General features: G+C 54.3%; 6 protein-coding genes across 6 annotated transcripts; 4 read left to right on the forward strand and 2 right to left on the reverse strand.

The window, feature by feature from the left end:
• Positions 1-441: 441 nt before the first annotated feature.
• On the forward strand, positions 442-4,463 carry PFLUO_LOCUS6362 (uncharacterized protein; the record flags this gene model as incomplete). Its single annotated transcript, XM_073783901.1, has 2 exons — positions 442-447; positions 483-4,463. The coding sequence occupies 2 exons, from the start codon at positions 442-444 to the stop codon at positions 4,461-4,463; spliced, it is 3,987 nt and encodes a 1,328-aa protein (XP_073640409.1).
• Positions 4,464-5,539: 1,076 nt separating this feature from the next.
• On the forward strand, positions 5,540-7,516 carry PFLUO_LOCUS6363 (uncharacterized protein; the record flags this gene model as incomplete). The annotated part of the gene is made up of 3 exons (XM_073783902.1): positions 5,540-5,549; positions 6,052-6,343; positions 6,613-7,516. 3 exons carry the CDS (start codon positions 5,540-5,542, stop codon positions 7,514-7,516), a joined length of 1,206 nt encoding a protein of 401 aa, XP_073640410.1.
• Positions 7,517-9,048: 1,532 nt separating this feature from the next.
• On the reverse strand, positions 9,049-11,224 carry PFLUO_LOCUS6364 (Histone deacetylase complex subunit; the record flags this gene model as incomplete). The annotated part of the gene is made up of 4 exons (XM_073783903.1): positions 9,049-9,746; positions 9,805-10,046; positions 10,106-10,399; positions 10,638-11,224. The coding sequence occupies 4 exons, from the start codon at positions 11,222-11,224 to the stop codon at positions 9,049-9,051; spliced, it is 1,821 nt and encodes a 606-aa protein (XP_073640411.1).
• A 1,461-nt stretch (positions 11,225-12,685) lies between these two features.
• PFLUO_LOCUS6365 (uncharacterized protein) lies at positions 12,686-14,555 on the forward strand (the record flags this gene model as incomplete). Its single annotated transcript, XM_073783904.1, has 3 exons — positions 12,686-12,749; positions 12,794-13,588; positions 13,648-14,555. The coding sequence occupies 3 exons, from the start codon at positions 12,686-12,688 to the stop codon at positions 14,553-14,555; spliced, it is 1,767 nt and encodes a 588-aa protein (XP_073640412.1).
• Positions 14,556-16,047: 1,492 nt separating this feature from the next.
• PFLUO_LOCUS6366 (uncharacterized protein) lies at positions 16,048-16,956 on the forward strand (the record flags this gene model as incomplete). The annotated part of the gene is made up of 1 exon (XM_073783905.1): positions 16,048-16,956. The coding sequence occupies one exon, from the start codon at positions 16,048-16,050 to the stop codon at positions 16,954-16,956; it is 909 nt and encodes a 302-aa protein (XP_073640413.1).
• Positions 16,957-17,368: 412 nt separating this feature from the next.
• Positions 17,369-19,112, reverse strand: PFLUO_LOCUS6367 (uncharacterized protein; the record flags this gene model as incomplete). The annotated part of the gene is made up of 3 exons (XM_073783906.1): positions 17,369-18,736; positions 18,796-18,983; positions 19,040-19,112. 3 exons carry the CDS (start codon positions 19,110-19,112, stop codon positions 17,369-17,371), a joined length of 1,629 nt encoding a protein of 542 aa, XP_073640414.1.
• Positions 19,113-19,543: the final 431 nt, after the last annotated feature.

Consider the following 19,543-nt stretch of genomic DNA (forward strand, 5'->3'; position numbering starts at 1 on the left):
TGGGCAGTTCAGTCATGACGCAAACCCGCTTACTCCCTCCAAGTTCACAACCAACTTCATCTTTTCTCTCCCCGTCTGCCCATTCCCTCTCCCTCCCATTCCCCCACATCTTCTCTCGTTTGTTTCACCGGGCTCGAGTCGCATTATTCTCAATCACCTTCTTCCTCCCTCTCTCTCTTCTCTTTTCCTCCGCTTCCGCACACCCGCGGAGACAATCGTGACCAGCAGGTCGTCCCGACCGACCCGCTTCGACCCCGGCGCAGGACCCTGCAGTATCCGGCTGGCTCTCCACCCTCACTCATTGCCTGCCCGCAGTAATCATGTTCGGGCGCCGAAAAAGAAGCTCCTCTCATCACCACCAGGTATGTCGCATTCCTCGAACCGACTCCGGGTCATTTTTCCTGCCCCTTTCCACTCCGGTCCGGCCCCGGATCAATGACGATGCTGGTGCATGAAAACTAACCTGCGCTCCCCTGATCTAGCCTCTCTCCACGTCCGCGTCGCAATCAGCGCAGAGCGCTGCCAGCCAAGCCTTTTTAAAGTCCAAACCATCGTCTACCAGCCTGTCCTCCGCGGCTGCTGCAGCCGCTCTACGTAGTCTCACGCCGACCCCGACGCCCGTCGAAAATGTCCAGACAAAGCGAATGGTGCAGCGGCGGTCCTCGACGCAGTCGCCGCCGCTGCCGCTAGGTGGCCAGGCCACTGCACGTCGTTCAGCAAGTCTGAGTGGACCTCTGCGCCGATCAAGCAGCCAGACTTCCATGAGCACGCGAAGTTTTCGCGAGTCCTCACCCCGTGGCGCAGTGGCCGTCGCCAGATCTGCGAATCATCCCGAGCCCATTGACGTGCCTCCGTTACCGCCCCTACCACACCAGTATTCATCGCGACAGCCCGCCAATCGTCGTTGCTCGAGTATGGAACCGGCGACACGATCGGCCCCGGCTGGATCTCCGGGATCCCCCCGCACGAAGAAAACGCGAGGAGTGAGCGCGGATGGAGATCGGGATATGCGGGCAGTTGCAGCTGCCGCTCACTCATACAACCACAAACGATTTAGCAGTTTGGGTTCGGTACCGGAGCTGGGGCGTTCTGCGAGTCGGAATTCGGTGAATTTTTCCTATCCCACTGGTGCGCGCCCAAACTCCCCGACCGGGACGTCACAGAACCAACCTATGACTTTGGAAGACGCGATTCATGAGCTGCCGTCGACGGAGGTCTCGAGAATCCAACACTCAGTCATTCGGGCTTCTGAAAAGCCTGTCAAGACGAAGCCGAGAATGCACGCACCGGAGGGGACCCATCTGGCACGCAAATCCGCAGGCGGTCCCCCTGTTGGCACTGCGGTTGCGGCGGCTCAGGCAGTCATTGCGCCAAAAAGCAGTTCACCCGCGGACACGGGACACACCCCCCAGGAGCGGGTGGAAGATGAGGCAGTGACCTCCGGCTTGACAGGGGACCACGGTGAAGATGAGTTACCAGTCAGTATCAGCAACCCAGAAACTGTCCATCCTTCCTCACGGGCCGTCCGTGCTCAAAGGCCGACCACGGTTCCTGAGGAGACTGGGCCAGCCGAGATTGCCGATACCGGTATTCATAATACCCAAGGGCGTGACAATCGATTGACCAGTGCCTCCCCGACCATCGATCACGTTGAGGCAGTTAGCCCGAATCAAGCTTCTCTCTTGTCTGAACAAGAAGCTAGGTCGCAACAGCATTTGCGCGAGTCGAGCAGTCCAGGCCGATCAGCTCGCTTTGCCAAGTTGCTTTCCGTTACTGCGGCTGGGGAACAGGTCCACGAGCCGCCGCCGAGATCCATATCTCCAGGCAAGTCGGCCCTGAAACATCGGGGCAACTCTTTATCCCCAGATCGGAAGACTGGGATCCTTGCCAATGAGATATCCGATGGCACCTCAGTGGCTTCTGACGAAGGGCCCCGCGTTGGTGCGAAGAAGCGGTCCATCAAAGTAAGCTTTGATGACGAGGCGGAGGTCGTCGGCATCGCAGCCAGCCCTCCCACCTCACCCGAGGAGCCTCCTCCTGACTCGCCTACCGGTAAATCCAAGTCTCGCATGAGTTGGTTTGGGATTGGCAAAAAGAAGCCTTCGTCACCGTTGGAGCATGGTTCTAGAAATGACTTCGACGAGGTGATGAAACCCCGGCCAGCATTGCCCTCGTTCGGCAGCGTACGAGGCAATCGGGAGGCCGGGCTCCAGGAATCGTCAGTCCCGGAATTCAGCGACAATGATTCAAGTGACTCGTCGGAGGGTATGGAGGGACCGGCCGTCTCTCTCTCGAACGATCACGCTCTTGGGGGTATACTTCACAAGCCTCAGCATCAAGAAGCTCGCCAACTACATGGGACTAACATCCTTGAGCAAATGTCTGTCGATGGAGCTCCTACCGCTCCTCAAGCAACGGTCAGCCCAGACGTGAAACCGGCTGGAGTAGCCATCGCGGGAATATCTGAGCAACCGCCATTTTCCGGTGTAGAATCGGAAACGTCGGTACCATCTATCGCTGTCCAGCCTGCCACCCCCCAGTTGGAGGAACCAAGGCCCAGCATGGACCGGTCGAGCATGGAAGGATACAGGATTCCGGGTGGATTCCCGCCCTCGCGTTCAGACAACAACCTGAAAAACACAGCAGTTTCAACGACGCCGGCGGTGGTCAGCGCTGTTCCAAAGCTAAATGATGTGGAGGACACTGAGGGAGAGTCTGATAGCATCTACAGCGACGCAGCCGAGGACTTCGATGGAGATGGATATGGGTCTATTAATGCTATTGTTGATAGCCGGTCGACCCCGAGGTCTTCAGCACCATTGGATAGTCACGACAATACTCCAAAGCCTATCAGCCAAACAACACCCGTGGACGGCGAATCCGATGACATTCCGGATGAGGCAGCTGAGGACGCTCGTGCCTCGACGCCTACCCAGGCCTCGTTCAGCAGACAAATATGGGAACTGCCCTGTCCATCTGAATCTCCACCGCTTCCATCCAAGCCGCAAGCTCAAGCCCCAGCGCCGCAGAATGGTTCCGTTCAATCGGAATCGAAAATACAGAAGAGACCCATGTCTGCGGACACCTCCGTTCAAAACCCTCGAGGGTTAAGCAATGCCGGTTCTCCAGGGTCTGTTACCAATAAACCACGACCAATCTCTCTTGGTCCAGCTTTTCAGCCCGGTTTTCCTCCTTCTCTTGGCAGAACCATGTCGAATGGCAGCGATTCTTCTAGCAGTTTTGTTCGCGCCAGCCCTACTCCCCGGCGAGACGGCTCGCATACCATGCGAACATCGTTGAGGTCTGGCGGGGGACGTGCTCAGCGACGGTCGTCATCAGGACCGCCGGACTCGCCCATGGAATACCGACCAACCTCCTCTGGCTCGGCAACAGCCACAATGCGGAAGACGCTGCGAAGCCCCAGCTCTGGAGGCGAGCAGAAATTCTCGTTCTTCTCGACCAATAATAAGAGCCCGAGAGCGACGGTCACCAAGAAGCCTCCCAAATCGAAGACATCGCGATTCGTCGCGTCGGATGATGAGGACAGCGACGCTCGCCCCCAGCTTTTCCGCAGTCGCTTTGCGAATTCGAGCGATGAAGACGAGCCCAATAATACTCTACGGCCCGTTCGTGGTATTCCTCGCCGGACGAATGAGCGTGATGGAGATTCGACCGAGCTGGAGGACAGCTCGGAAGAGGATCGCCGCCAAGCCCAACGACGATCCATGGCTGCAACGCAATCAGAACCCACTCCGCCAGGGTCTCGCGGTCAGAACGCACCAGGAAGTATGTCTGGACTGGCAGCCGTGGCTCGCCAGCGGGGTATGACGCAGAGGGAGCTGGAAGAGTTCCTCATGATGCCGCCCGGGGGGCGCAAACCGGGTCTTTGGAAGCGGCTCGGTCTTAAGAAATCTAAGAATCCAGATCATCGAATCCGCAAAGCAGACGTCGAGAGCCCCTCTCGTCGAGATACGCCGCTGGAGCGGTCGCGTCTGGAACGCGAGCAGCTGCGCCAGGAGCCCGTTGTGAATGAATCTCATGGACACACGACAACCACGGTCAGCTCCAATCATGACCAACCAGCCTCGTCACCAGCCTCGTCGCCTAGGCTGCTGAAGAAAGGGACGAAGCGGCCTGGTATTCCTTGGCCACTGCGGTCTAACGCCTCCGAGCAGACGAGCAACAGCGCTCCCTCATCCCCGCAACAATTCTCGCCGCCTGCGCCGTCTACACAAAATGGCGGGCATAACAGAACTGTGATACTCAACGACGTACCCGCTAGCTCAACCAAAGAGCCTGCATCGCCGCTGGTGTCCAGCCCCGGCGCAGATACGAACGATGGCAGTTCCGTCGCTGCTGCGGAAGAAGATCATGGACCCGTTGCGCGAGACGTGGTGATCTCCGGCTCTGGACGAAAGAGACGCTTCCCGCTACTTCGAAAGGCTCTCCGCCTCAAGGCTTAATCAATGTTAGGTGCTTGCTGTGTGGAGCCTTTTCTTACACTTTTTCTTCACTTGCACAAAGATTGACTTGACCACGTACACGGGCTTTAACTTTTTTACACTTCCTTTCTCTGTTGATGTTTTGATTTCCATTTGGGTTGACAAACGAGACCCGTGACTGACCGATGTGGTCGTTCCAAAACTACTACCTACTTCGATATCCTCTCGGATCTAATCCTAATGACCGATGTACACGCCTCTTCACCTTTCGTTCTTGAATTTTCTTTTGAGGGGGGAGAATTGATAGCCATTCTTCCTCCTGCTTTCGTTGTGAGATACGGTCACTCGTTCCGACATGGTGGTGTGTGTGTATGATTCTTGGAATTGTTATACTTCCCTTGATACCCTCTTTCGGTTTTTTTATCGTTGTCGTTTCAGTTTCGGTTTCATTCACACACCGTCTCTGTACTATTTGTCCCTCGTTTAGACATACCTGATGTTTTCGCCTTTTAGAGACGTGTTTTGTATCATAGACATGGTAACAATAATTCCACCATCCATCAATTGCTCTACGAATTACCCCCTGTTCCTACGATGATGAAATTAAGTACAAATTCTGCAGGGAGATCATGGCGTAGTTTAGGTAGCCAGCCCGCCCCCGTGCTGTGCTAGGATCACAAGCCCAGTCAAGCCCCCCCTCTCGAGCGCGGCGATCATGGCGCCAGGAGTGGAGTCGAGCTGGGAGTGCCCTGGCAACCAGCCACGCTCCAGCGAACACGGTTGCCGAGTGGGCGGAACTAGCGGAGAGAGAAAAGGCTGGAGGATCTAGCCCAAGCCCGCCGCTGCAAGATGAGCTGGACCGGTGAGGCTGGACTGCGTGGTTGTCAGCCTAACTTGCAGGCTGTGTTTCGGGTGTTAATTAACTATGACTTGTCACTCAATTGCTCCCGATTCTTCATTTATTCCAGTCAGGGGCATTTCTGAAGTGTCACTCACTGATGATGTGCCCTGCCCCAGAAATAAATCACGAATCCATTGAACAAACACATGTGGACCACACCCACCAGATCCGATTCAACCCGGGGCCGATGGTTGCCATGGTGACGGGTGGGTTTCCCACGCTTGGCCAGCCTTCCCTGTCAACCATGTGAAGCGTGTTGAGAGGGAGCATTCCCCAACCACTCCGGGGGCGGGTAAGAGATGCAGATGGGAGGAATGTAGCGAGGAACTGTATAGCTACGGATATCCTGGTGGAAAGATTTGGCGATCAACAAAGTCCAGAACAGACGGTTGGCCAAGCTCGAGAGTGCTGGTGATGGCCGAGGTACTGCTGGTTGCTGGCCCCCCCCCCCCCCCCCCCCCCCCGATCCGGCTTAGGGTAGTAAACAAACAACCAGCCATAAATACACGCTCGTTGCTCCTCGCTCTCTTCCACTCCTTCTTCTTCCCTCCTCCTTTATTCTTCCCCAAGCTTAAATCTACTCTCTTCCACCTCTCAATCCCACTTATCTCTTTCGAGAAAGACTTTCTTCTTCCTCCAGAAAACAAGTCTTTTCTTGTCTAGTCTTTCGAGTTGTTCTTTAACAGTTCGAAAGGCTTTCGAGAAAAGACGCCGTCAAGTCAGTCAATCTGGACTTTGACGCCCGTGTCCCTATTCCCTTCAGTGTCTTCCCGTCGTCGTACCGGAGTGACGCTGTCTCTGAAACTACTCAAACGAGAGTAGAGGGAGAAGTCAATCTCGAAGCCACTTCGCGCGTCGAACGGGAAGATACTCGAGGGTCTTCGGCTCAGCTCCCCAATCCTCGTTTCTACGGAAAAGAAGAGGTTGATCTGCGTGTGCAACAAGACGACCGCCGTGCTCCCCGCAACTACTCCGCCGAGGTTGAACTCACCCGTGAGCGGTAAGTTCGTTTTGTTTTGTTTTTTGTGTTTATTATTGTTTTTCGATTCCCCCTCCGTCCCCACTGGGCGCAGTGGAGTCTTCTCGCCATGTTGGCGCTATTTGGTCTTGCTCGGCCCATCCGGGTCTAGAGTCGTCACGGATTTAGTCCTGGGCCGACTTAGTGCCAGTCAGGCTCCACTTTGGCCCCAATCAGCGGTGACGGGTGTTTTTGTTTATATATCCACCTTGGGAAGACTCAAAACAAAAATACTAATTATTTTCTTCCAGCTACCCCAACTACCAGCAGCCCTCCGCCCGCTACGAGGACCGCCCCCCCGTCTACGATCAGACCGTCGAGACCCAACTCGACCTCACTGAGAGAGACTACCGCCGCCGGACCTCTCCTACCTACGACTACGACGTCTCCTACGACCGCCACTACCAGCCCGCAGAGTCCTACGGCTACCAGCAGCAGCAACAGCCCGTCTCAACAGACATCCGCGTCACCGAAACCGTCCGCGACTCCGCCGCCCCAGCATCCAACAAAATGGGCTACTACGACGACGAGGGCCACTACCACTCCTTCCGCCGCGGCGTCGAGCGTGCCGCTGACCGGATCATGCACCCTTTCCACCATAGCGACCGCGAGGAGGTCGTAGTAAACGAGCAAGCCGGCCCAGCGCGCTTCAGCGAGTCGGCCCGCGAAGACGTCCGCATCGTCGAGCCGCGCAACCGCGGCTCCGTCGGCGAGACCGTCCCTATCCCCTGCCACTTCATTCGCATTGGCGACATCCTGATCCTCCAGGGCCGTCCCTGCCAGGTCATTCGCATCTCCGTCTCCCCCCAGACGGGCCAGCACCGCTACCTGGGCGTGGACCTCTTCACCCGCCAGCTGCAGGAGGAGTCCAGCTTCGTCTCCAACCCCTCCCCCTCGGTCGTTGTCCAGACCATGCTCGGCCCCGTCTACAAGACCTACCGCATCCTGGACCTCCGTGAGGACGGCCGTCTCGTCGCTATGACCGAGACCGGTGATGTCAAGCAGGGTCTCCCCGTTATCCCGCAGGGTTCGCTCTTCAAGCGCATCCGCGACGCCTTCGCTGATGGCCGTGGATCCGTCCGCGCCCTTGTCATCAACGACGGTGGCCGCGAGCTCGTCGTCGACTTCAAGGTCATTCACGGCTCCCGCCTGTAAATTGTCTTTTTTTGGGGGCAGGGCAACTGTGTAGACGTTGATGGACATGACATGACTTGATTGCTTTGGCTTTGGAGCTTGTGTATTTTTTTTTTCTTCTTTCTTTTGTACGTATCTGCTACCATTTTCCCTGGATGTTGGATGGATGGATCTTGATTTTAAACTTAAAGGGGGAAAATATTGTGGTCCTTTTGTGTGTGTGTGTGTGTGTGTGTGTGTTGTGTGTGCTGAATGACTTAACCCTGTATCTAAGTGACTATAATGCAAATTAGGGGGTTTTCTATAAATTCTGCTTTTATTCGTGATTTTGTAGCTTGAGAGATGTTTTCCATGACTGTGTATTCTGTAGAGAAAGATTATTTACACGCAGTTTGGTGGTTTGGGAGTAGAAGGTGCGTGTTGTGTGGCTGGCTGGATGAGGTGAGGCCTTGTTTCCTCTGGTCCGCAGCTTGAAGTATTCGATGTCGCTGGCAGTTCTCCTCACGCTCCTGAATTTTCTCAATTGATCAAGTCAGGTCTCTTTTTGATTATTATATTCCAAATCAATGCGTACAAGACTTTGCTTGATCTCGATGTGAGAGTAAAGTGACGCTGCGCCAAAATATATATTTCCATTTCCCTCCACGCAGCATTTGGAGAGCAACACAACACATCACATCAATTACCACTCAAACAACTTTATTGACAGACACAAACAAGAGTATATGTCATTGACCACACTACACTAGACAGGAACAACACCAAGGAAAGAAAAGAAAGCCATATATAAACCAAAGCAAAACCAGGCCCACAACGCCAATACAATCAACAAGCAGATTATCCCCAAGCTCCGACCATAAGCACCAAAAAATAAGTCCAAGAAAGCAGCCAGCAATAGAGAAAATGGATAATCAACACCAACACTCAGCAATCCATAGTGATAGCCGTGAAGAAGCAGGGGAACCGTATATATACCATACCGTACCGAGGACGTGTAACCGATTCACAAATTTCAACGCACAAGCCAGGTGGACAGATACTCGGACCTTGGTCATGGACAAGAGAGGACAGAAGAGCTCAAGAGTAGGAGCAAGAGTAGGCGCAGGAGACAAGAGACAAGAAAGAGTAAAAAGAACCGCCAAATCTAATCCTGGAGTAACAACAGCCAAAGGAACATGAACATGACATGAAAATGAACAAGAACAAGAGCCGGCGTTCTCTGCAGTTAAATGGATGGATGAATCACGACGCCGATCGACAGAAAGCGAAAAACCCAGGAAAAAAACTCAGAACTCCGACCAGAGCGGATATCCTAATGTACAGCGGCGGATGCAGGAGAAGAAGGGCGAGAGGAAAGAGTTGAGGTGAGGTGAGAGTCATCGAAAGTGAAGCGTGGGATGGATAGGCATGAGTCGAGAGGGAAAGAGAGATTCTTCATTATTGACCATATCGGGTTTGATCAGTGGTTGAGGAGCAAGCAAAGGTATCAAGGTAAGGCTGCTAGACTCTGCCCAAAGTCAAGTCAAGTCACACACAGACTTGGTTGTTTGGGACTACCGCTCGCCAAACTTGCCGTATTCTTGCTGCCACTTGAGCAAATGGCGGGTCAGCACGTCCATCATCTCCACGCTGCTTAGCTCTTTGAAGTCTTTCTCGCGAGCCAGAGCATCGCCATCGCCGTCTGTAGTCGCAGGCCCGGAATCGCCGCCCTCGCTGGCGGCTAACGGCATGGCGCTCTCGATCTGGTCGACCATGCTCTTCAGCAGCAAGCCATTCGCCTGGTCTCCGTTGCCGGTAGGGGTAGAGGAGTTCTCGCTGGCGACGGCCATCTCAAGCTGCATGCGCGAGATGAATTCTAAGATGGCTGCGACGCGTCGCTTCATTTCATTCATCGTTGTCCGCTGTGGATGCATGTGCCGCGGCTTGCTTGGCCGCCCTGATTCCCCGCCATTCATGTGTACGCCGTTGGGACCGGTGGTTCCCACCCGAGGCGAGTCTCCTCCCACATCGTGCGACTGGCCACGGCGCGGTGAGTTGGCTGACTCCGTGCCAGTGCCGTTGACATCCCGGTCCTTCGTGTATTGGTTGCGACCGACGCGGCCGCCACGACGTGCACCAGGACGGCCTGACTTGCGCGTGGATTGGCGAGCTGGGGCTGGTTCTTGAGGTGTGGGGGTAATGGGGCTCGCTTGTGATGGTTCAGGCTCGACTGGAGCGGGCTTGACCGGGGATACGCTCCCATTTTCGGACTCTGGGAGTTCATCATGTCAGTTTCGAGTCGCGCAGAGTGGGTGGTATTGGTCACTTACCTTCGCCTCTCCGTCGACTTGATCTTTCCTTGCGACGTTGAGCTTCTGTCTCTACTTCCTCTAGCTCTTTCGCCATTTCCTTCTGCCCTCGAGACGCAGCTCTTTGTCTTCGGGTCCCATTCGACGTAGATTTGGCTTTGGACTCGTCGTCCGAAGGAGGCAGAGAGGTAGCGTTATTCTGTTTCGAGGCGGGACCGGGGGATGGTGAAGCTGTCCGTTGGCGCTTGGTCCCTTCTCTGTTTCTAAATCACGAGGCATGTCAGCTGCCGTTTTCACATGGCCACAAATGCGAGGTACATACGCTTCGCTATCACTTCGACTGCGTTTCCCCCGCCGAATCGTGGTTTCATCGTCAGAGCTTTTATTATCTTCCTTGCTCTCCTCAATTGCCCGTCGGATGAGTTCCTCTTCATCGTAGGCGGCGTCGCGGCTGTTCATGGTGGAGCGCCGCTTCGTACTTGACATAGCGCCCTCACTGAGCCGCAACTTGGGGTCTTTGGAGCGCCGTGACGTATCTCGGGAGGAGGCTGGAGAGGATGGGGCCGGGGAGAGGGTGGCGAGCGGTGCGACGGGAAGGTAGGTTGAAGAGCGTTGTCTGGAGGTCATCAGCATGGTTGCTTCGGAGGGGGGGAAAGCTTTGCGGCAAAGAAGCACAAGGCATCGGCGAGCTGCATATAGAGACTGGTGGTTGTGCCCAAGCCAGCTTGAATTGTCTTAGCCTCTCGGCTGGTGGCCACCGCAAGAACGCACAGTCGAGCGCAGTCAAAATGCAGTTGCCGATGTCCAGAAAGTCAAAGCAATAAAAATCCCAAGGGTAATTGATCATCACTTACCCGTTCGATTCGCCTTGGATCTTATGCAAGTCCTTGCGACACTCTTCACAGAAATATTCGTCGGGGCTCATCTCTTCGTCCATAATACCCACACAGCCACCGTGCTGCCACACTTTACACAAGTCACACTGAATGAACATGCTGCCAACATCGTCCGACAGGATGTCCGACGAGTCGGTGGGCGGGAGTCCCGATTCGGGGTTCTTGCCGCCGCGACCGACGGCCTCACGACGAGAGGGAGGCAAACCCGGATATTCCTGCGAGCCGCAGAGACATCGGGTAATTTCTTCCTCCTCATCCTCTTCGGGGTCATCTTCGTCTTGTTCGCGGGGTGGATCGGGGTCTTCGTCGTCGCGGGCGCGTTGACGCTGCCGCGTGTGTGGGAGGTCATTTTTCGAGCCGCTTTCGCCATCGTCGATGGACTGGGACCGCTGACCAGACGATCCCTGCGGAGAAGGGCCTTTATGGTTCGACCGGGTACTTCGTTCCCTCGCCATGGATTGGGAGGAGCTGGAGGAGTTGACCTGCTGGAGGAGGGTAGGAGAAGGCTGGGTAAGGCGAGCTCGGGAGGAGCGACGAGGGGTCATGGCGGTGAAAAGCCGCAGACACTCGAGAGGGAGCCCTCGTAACTCGTAGGAGATCGAGGATGGTATAGGATCGAGGGCTGGATGGGGGTCAAGGCTGACTGGTGGGTGCGAGAGGGCGAGGGAGCTCTCTCGCGCGTTTTCTGCGAGCTCTGCGCCGGGGTCGAGGGAAGGAGGAGTCAGACAATTGAATGAAGCAGAAGCAAAGCGTCACCAGGCTCGCAGTAGAGCCCGATGACTACATAGTCTTCTGGGGGCGAGAGGGAGTATGGTGAGGGGGACACTAGAGGAGGAAAGAGGAAGAGTGAAAGAGAGAGAGAAAAGCGCCGGAACGGGAACAAACTGGAAGGCCCCTGCTTCCCCGCTCTCGACGCGCTTTACTCATCCACCTTCACCATTCCTCCCTCTGCCTCTTTCTCTCTCTCTCGGTCATGTTATTCTTTCTTCTTTCTTTTCTTCCCCGTGCGCTTCTCACCACTCCATTTATATCTCCTGTTTCCTCGAAATTCGACCCCCGACCCCCGACCTCAGTTAGCGTGACCCCGGAGCGAGACCGAGTCGTTCGTCCGTCTTGAAGGGATTGGCGAATGGCGGGCGTGCTACGTTGTCTTTCGAGCGACTGCCTCTACACTTTCTGTCTGGCGGGTTCAATTCCTGCCTTGTTTCCTCTCGTGGCGGTCCGCAGAGCCTACCTAGGGTGAGCGAGTTGGTTATTGGTGTGTACCGTGGTCAGAGACTGCTCGATGGCGATAGGCATTGGATGGGAGGAATCATAATTAAGGGAGCGTACTGTCCACAGTCGGTACCTCTATAGTCCCTATCGGTCTATAGTCGCAACATCGGACTAGTGATCGAAATGTAGAAGTCGAAGGTGGACTACTGTATAGTTCTCTGCTCTGCCCTTTCCCAAACAGGCTAGCGTTCCGGCACCCCCGTGACTCTCGCTTTCTCTTTCACTTCCGTTGTTCAACCCCTCGTCGTATCTTCCTCGGCTCCCCACCGTTGCTTGTTTTTCTCTCTGCTGCTCCAGCTCGCCTTGGCTGGGGCTGTTCCTGTTCTTGTTCGCCCATCACTGGCACTACTGATTTCCCACACACTTTTTTCCCTTCGGTTGGATAGTGCTGATTAATAACGCTTGCTCGTTGTGGGTAAACCCATATTCCTCCTCGAATCCCGCGGCCCATTGGGGGGCATGCCGACTCGGTGAATGACACGGTGCAGAAGAAAGAGACACCGTGCTTGCTCCCTAGTTGTCGCGTGGAGTGTCACCGCAGACTGCTCACATTGGATATCAGTCTCCCGATCAGCCATCTCTCCCCGACACCACACATTCCCCGAACGACTGGCCCGCTTACAGTCAAAACCGGTGGAGGGGGAAACAAGGCAAGAGACATTCGAAACACACCCGTTGGTCGTGGTTGAGGGCGAGAGTTGAGAACTTGCATGATGACTGCGATGTTGAGTATGTCCTCCGTCTCGGGTCCGCCAGATGGCCTTCCGGGCTCGGACCTGGAACATGTCAAGTGGTGTTTGTTGGTGACTCGGTTACTGACTTCGTGTGCACTCGTGTAGACGGGACGCTCAACTCGGCCCCTGACACACCCTCTCCCCTCTATCCCGAACGTCTGATTCGTCCGCTCCCCAAACGAACCCTGCGCTCTCGCCTGTCCACGGACACTGCCGACACCATCCTGTACCCTCCCTCTCTGCCCGTGTCGCAGATATTTTACGGTGTCTCTCCGGACACCGAAGAAGTGGTGAACAATTCCAAAGCCTATGCGCGGCTGCGGCAGACCCAAAGCGTCGACGGCTGTGCAGAAAGCCACCAAAGCCACCAGCACTATGATTGCGAGGTAGCAGCAGAGCTGGACAGCGGAGATGAAGACGGGCCGGTAGTTGTTCGCCGGAGTGCTGGGTTTCGAGGGTCTTCACCGTCCCCATCCAGCACCCACCCGAACACTAATGGCGATGGTCCTCAGGTGAAGTCGCCGGCGGGCCCGGATGGTTATGACGCTTTTGAAAATACCAACAACAAAAAGAAGAGAAAGATTCCAACACCAGGGAACTCGGGGGGTCATCACTCCGCCTTGTCCCCGGAGTTTGCCAGCATGGGCTTGGCAGCTCCGAATTCAAGCTCCGCCGCGGCTGTCAATGATGGGGTGGCCACCGGGACGTACTATGGCAGCGGTAACCCTGCGAGCCCCTTGGGTAGTGGTATCTCCGGGTCTGGAAGAGGCCGCCTGGGGCGGAGCACCGTTCGCAGTGGCAGTGGCAGGGGCCCATTGTCAGCTAACGCTCAGAACGCGTGGATGAACACTCGAGTTCCGAGCCGGCGGGATGGGCTCATGTCCTCGCCTGGACCACCTGGTATGCTTTGATGACGTTTTGGTGAATCCCCGAACAAGCTGACCTTATTTGCTGTTAAGATGATTCTCCGACTGATCAGGGCATCATCTCTACCGCAATTGCAAATGCCGCAACACGTTCATCCCCCCTTCGAGGCCCCAGCAACGTCAGCCTGCTGGACCAAGAGAACACCACCCCCACCAAGACACAATTCACCTTCACCTGCGAATCGGATTCTTCCAAGGGCATGGCGATGCAGCGGAACTCGCACTCTGGTCCGCACCGCTCGCCTACTTCCCCTCTTGCCGCAGCGAGCCACAATGCGAGAGGATTCTCCACCCAAGGCACGCAAACCAGTCCGAGCATGGCTACACAGATGAACCAACACGGTTCACCCGGTACGCAGATCCCGTCTGGCCAAGGCGAAGAACAAGCTCCGGTGGGCCGCAAAAAGAAACGGCCACCGGGTGCGATTTACAGCTTGGCCGCACGGCAACGCAAGATCCAGCAGCAGTACACCAATCTCCACCATCCGCCAGCCATGGAAGATATTTGGATTTGCGAGTTCTGCGAGTATGAGAGCATTTTTGGCCGCCGGCCCGAAGCGCTTATTCGGCAATACGAGATCAAAGACCGGAAGGAGCGGAAGCGCCTGGCCGAGAAGAAGAGACTTTTGGAAAAAGCGAAGATGAAGGGCCGTAAAACCAAGAAGGCCACTAAGAACGCGTCAAAGCAGGCCGCTGTCCACCAAGTTGAAGAAGAGGCCTACCGTGAGGGGTATCGGGCTGGGTTGGCTGGTGAGTCCCCTGGGCATCCGTCCGATGAGGAGGAGGATTACGAAGATGAAGGCGATTTGATCCCCGCCCCGGCGTCCATGCCACCCGCCCCAGCTGATATAAAGCCGCCTCTTCCCACTGGAAACCACCCAGGAACGACTGGCACGGATCCCCCGGGAATTGCGGATGCCGCAGCTAGCAGACCCGCCTGACAATAAACGTGGTTAGGATTGCCGGGCTGGGTGTTTGATCAACATGTCTCGATATTGATGAGTTTGATGCGTCTTCCTTCTTGCGATCTCAGCAATTTGTTGGGCATGTTGAAGAATAGCTGATGACCACCCTTATGGCTCGTCCTTGGAATGGTTTGTCGGTTTCTTGCCGCAAACCTTTGCAATTATTGGTCCTACCCACTGTCGCTTCATTTCGGCTGTCTTGGCGTACCCGGTCTGTTTGTCGAGTGTTTTTTTCTTTCTTGTTGGTTATTATTGCATGCATCCAGGAACTCCCCTCTCAGGCATATCGGACTCGAGCGCAGTCATCGGGTTGGTTGGCCTCGCGCGGGTCCTGATGGCGTTGGAACAACCCCCCCATGTTAGGTGTGCTCTTTTTGGCAATGATGGAAATGACCCCGGAGATAGCTGTGCAGAGCTTCTCTGTTGTGTATTTGTAACCATGGAACACCGTTCTGAGCGATGTGCATATGTTGAATTTGATTGTTTTGATCTCCTCAGTGTGGTAGTTGTTAGGGCTTTGGTAAGGCTTTGGGCTAGACTGTTCTCATCGACCTATCAATTGAGCCTTGATCGATCAATCGGACTTCTCAATAATAACACTAAAATCATGTTATTATTAGGCCATCTGACTGATTGGACCTGGTGCACGAACTCAACCGCCACGCTGAAACGTCCCGGATCCGCACCATTTGCCGCGCGCCAACTGAAGCACTCGCCAAAACCACTGTTGTATTATTATCTTCCGCGTCACGCCCTCACGATAATAATAATAGCCGTGTCATCATCATAATCATCGATCGTTTCATCTCAAACCTCCATTGGCATTCTGTTCTAATTTTAACATTTCCCAAAGAAAGTGTTTCATTGTCCTCCTCCCGATCGGATTCTGATGGCTCACAGGCTCCGACACCATGCCGACACAGTGGAGACTCTGAAAGAAAGGCCAGCGCCGATGGGTTTCATTGTGCGCGAATGGGCGTATCCCAAAAATAACAAGACACCTCTTTGTCTCTACCTTTCTATGGAATCGTTTGGGCGGGATGAGATATAAAACGTTCCCTGTCCACCACACCAGGAACAGCAGTTCATCCACAAATCAGTCGCCTTTCCTTTTCTTTGCACGCCTGTTCATTATTATCGTTCTGGTTTTTCTTCTACTTTCTTTTTATTGTTGCAAGACTTTCACTCGATCCTCGGATCTATTTCTTTGTTCTCTTGTGGCCTGCCGTGCGGGTCTCCTGGTTCATTCGCCCTTGCTCCTGCTTCCTCTGAGCTGCTTCTTATTACCGCAGTCTCTCCACTATATGTTTTTGAGAAACATATAGCTAGACTTATCACGGACATCCTTTGCGCTGCGCGCAACCTTTTCCTTTGCATATTATACTCGAGAACTACATTCGCATCTGTGCTTTTTGATTCTTTGCGGCATTAATCCCTAACTCGAACCAAAAATCATCGCATCAAGTCCATGGCATTTGTTGCCCTCAAACTCCTCCGTCTGGGCTACTCGCAAGCCAAAAACCACAAGTCCAAGAACCAACAACCCCAACCTCAGACCCAGCAACCGCCTGCTCCTTACCCAAACTACCAGTACGCAATGCCAGACTACTACCCCGGCGGATACCCACCGGGCGTCGCCCCCGGCGGTACATATCAGTACCCAATGGCACCAGCTCCAGCTCCAGCGGCTGCAGCACCACCAGCAAGCAAAGGCTCCAAGATAGTCTCAATGTTCATGTCCGCAACGCGCTTCCTGCAGTTCGTCTTCGGACTGACCGTCATCGGACTCTACGGCCAAGACGTGTCCTATGACCATCAAACCCTACACACCTGGAACCCGGAATGGGTATTTGCTGTCGTGACAGCCTTCCTATCGACGGTGACGACAGTCGCGCACTTCGTGCTGCCGTGCTGCCTGCGCCGCATCAAGAGCAACACGAAGCCGGCGTTGCTGCTGCCCCAATTCTCGTGGGAGTTTCTGCTGTGTATCCTGTGGTTGGTTCTTTTCGGGCTCTTCGGGAAGATGTACATTGGTGTTTATCCTGCCGGAGAGAATGCGGATTCGGGGTCGGGCTCGAACTCGACTTCGCCTTCTACTTCCAGCTCCAACTCGACTTCTTCGGTGGGTTCGAATTCGAATTCGAATAATACTCTCTCGAGTATTTCTATCAAGAGAGATTCTACTGCTTCGGGGCTGGGTGATGCTTCTAAGATTGATCGCATGCGCCATGCTGTCTGGATTGATCTGCTGAATCTGGTCTTCTGGTGTCTCACTGCCTCGTGGATTCTGCTGCGGTATCTGAAGGCTCGTCGGGCGGCGAGGGCGGCTTGGAATGAGTCTGGTCAGGCCGAGAAGGGTGATGCGACTGCTTTCTGAGTGGCTTTTCCTTTTGTCTCTCTTGGTTTTCATTTTTATTTTTCAAAAGATGTGGTCTTCAATAAATACGTGTGGCTGTGGTGTGAAGATGAGTCTGATCGATTGTTTACAGTTTGACTTGACATTTTTGAATCAGCTCATGGCGTTTTGGTGGTGTTTTTTGTTCTTTTTGTGGCCATGTCTCCTTTTTGGGCTCTTTTGACGGTGTGACTGACCTCTTCCGTGTTTTGTTTCATACCTATCCTTGTACACAATACAAGGAGTTAGTAACATTTCACATTTGCCTTGATTCAAATCTAGACTCTGTACTTCATCAGTCGATCAATACCGGCGACCGCCAAGGGTGATTGTGCAGGTATGCATTGGCTTGAATGCCATCGTCCATCATCCAATCCACCATCCATTATCGACATCAGGCTTCCTCAGGAACAAGAGTGTCATCCTCTGACCCAAAATCACACCACTCCGCTTCTTTCTCAGGCGTACTCAAATCCATCACAAATTGCTCCTCATCCTCCTTTTCCTCCTCATAGATAGTCCCTAGGATAGCAAGTCCCTTCTTGTGACTGTACAAACCAGGCTTTCTGGTCCTCGCCAGATGAAATTTCCACGAATTCAAAGCAGCCACCCACTGATTCCGGTAGTCTCTCGGCAAGAGCTGATCCTTTTTGGGCTGTGGGTGAATAACAGAGGTATGGTCCTGCAACATCCACTCAAAGAACTTCTGCTCCCGCGGTGCAGGGAGCCACTGGCGCTGGGCCGTGAACCATGGCCGGATCGGGACGGGAGGTGCCTCCTCCCCTGCTGGGAGGGGGTCGCGGTCGTTGATGATTTTGAGGAGCTCGATAAGCATCGCGGCGGAGTTGTCTGCTTTTGCGAGCTCGAGTTGGGTAAGGTTGGGTGACGAGGGGGTGGCTGATTGTTGGTCGGTAGTGTCTGGGGGGGAAGGGGTGTCTGGTAAATCTGAAATCTCTGGGAAAGAAAAGAACTCTTCAGAGGAACTAGGGATCTCAAGTTCAGAATTCTGCTTTGTGGCCTGGGTCGGCGCTCTCTTGGGGTCCTCACTAACCGTCTGTATTCCCGGCGGCAGGATGGGATCCTGTTTGTCTGATATGGCGAGCACCGCCGGGGTGATTTCCGGACGCCTGGCTGGGTGATCTTTGTCTGAGATTGCCAGATCAGTGCTGGAGGGTGTCATGGTGCCGGTGGTGCCAGTGTCCCCGTGTGGCAGCGGCAACGATGCTTCAATGGACTTGAGATCGATCCAGCTTGTTGCGGTGGTCGTATCCGAGCCCGCTGTGACACGAGGAGACAGCACAGAATCATCGTAATCGTACAGCAGATCGAAAGAACCAGAATCATCGTAGGTGTTGGAGTCTGGTCTGGTTGGAGACGAAGACGAAACCTTAGAGACGGATAACTGCGAGGATGGCCGGCGGTTGAAAGCTGGTCGACGCCGTAGGCCTCGCTTGGGTCGGCCAGCGGCGAAGGATGTCTTCTTCTGTCCCATTCGAGCCGGCTGGATTTCCTGGGTATTCAGCTCAGATATATTTGGGGTGGGAGGGTTAGACGGGTTACGAGTGATGCTATTTCCATCGGGTTGCTCAAGGAGGAGACGCGTAGTCTTCTCCTGCTCACTCTGCGCAGTGCGCGGTTTCTTTAGGATTGAATGGAGCTCAGCCTTGTTTGTGCTACCGGCAGGCTGGGATTGAGTGTGCACGCTGGTGTACTGGAGGTTTGGGATAGTAGGGGTCGGCGGGCCATTATCAACATGTACAGCCTATATCAAAGAATCAGAAAAGACAGAACAAACACGACGACAGTGGTGTACATATATACCTCGCTATTACGACGCATCGCGACCAGCTCTTGCGAAGAAGACGGCGTCATGATTCGCAGGATCAGTCTATCCAAGGTCTGGGTGGTGATTGAGCTAGAGAGACGCTGGCTGCCCCATATTCTCCAGAAGAGATACTCCAGTCGGAGCTCTCTTTCATTGTTGCTCGTCTGACGCGAGACATTATAGGCTTCGCAGAAGTGGGTCAGCGTCACCGACTGTTTTATTGGCAACGATCTTGCATACCCTTCCACAAGTTCTTGATCACTAAGAGGTCCACTATTTCTCCATTCGGAGCCCCATCCGGGGCCATGGACATGGTGATCAGGCTATGCGAGAGCCTTTGCTCCATCTTGCGTTAACTTGTAAGACAGATCAGGGCCTCGGTCCGCTGGGCAGAAGATCCGATCAATCTTCAACAAGTACAAGAAAGAAATGGGAATAAAGATGCAAGGAATGGCATTGAGAAGAGGATGCCAGTTACATGATCATGATCGGATCGAGTCTCAGGTATCAGGGCGGATGGAAAGATCTGTCGCAAAGAAGAATCAAGTATCTAGTATGCAGTCAGGAACGATGCTCCGGCAGGGAAGGCCGAGTATCTCACCTTGATATTGTCTGATAAACGCTAAAGGCGGAGACAGGTCGGTGGGAGTGCTTGAAGACAGAAGGGGTACGGAGGGCGCGTGTGGTGTGTGAAGAACGCGAGGTAGAAGGAAAAGAAAACAAAGAGGCAAACGGCAGCACTGT

This window comes from Penicillium psychrofluorescens, assembly GCF_964197705.1.
Source record: "Penicillium psychrofluorescens genome assembly, chromosome: 4".
NCBI lineage: Eukaryota > Fungi > Ascomycota > Eurotiomycetes > Eurotiales > Aspergillaceae > Penicillium > Penicillium psychrofluorescens.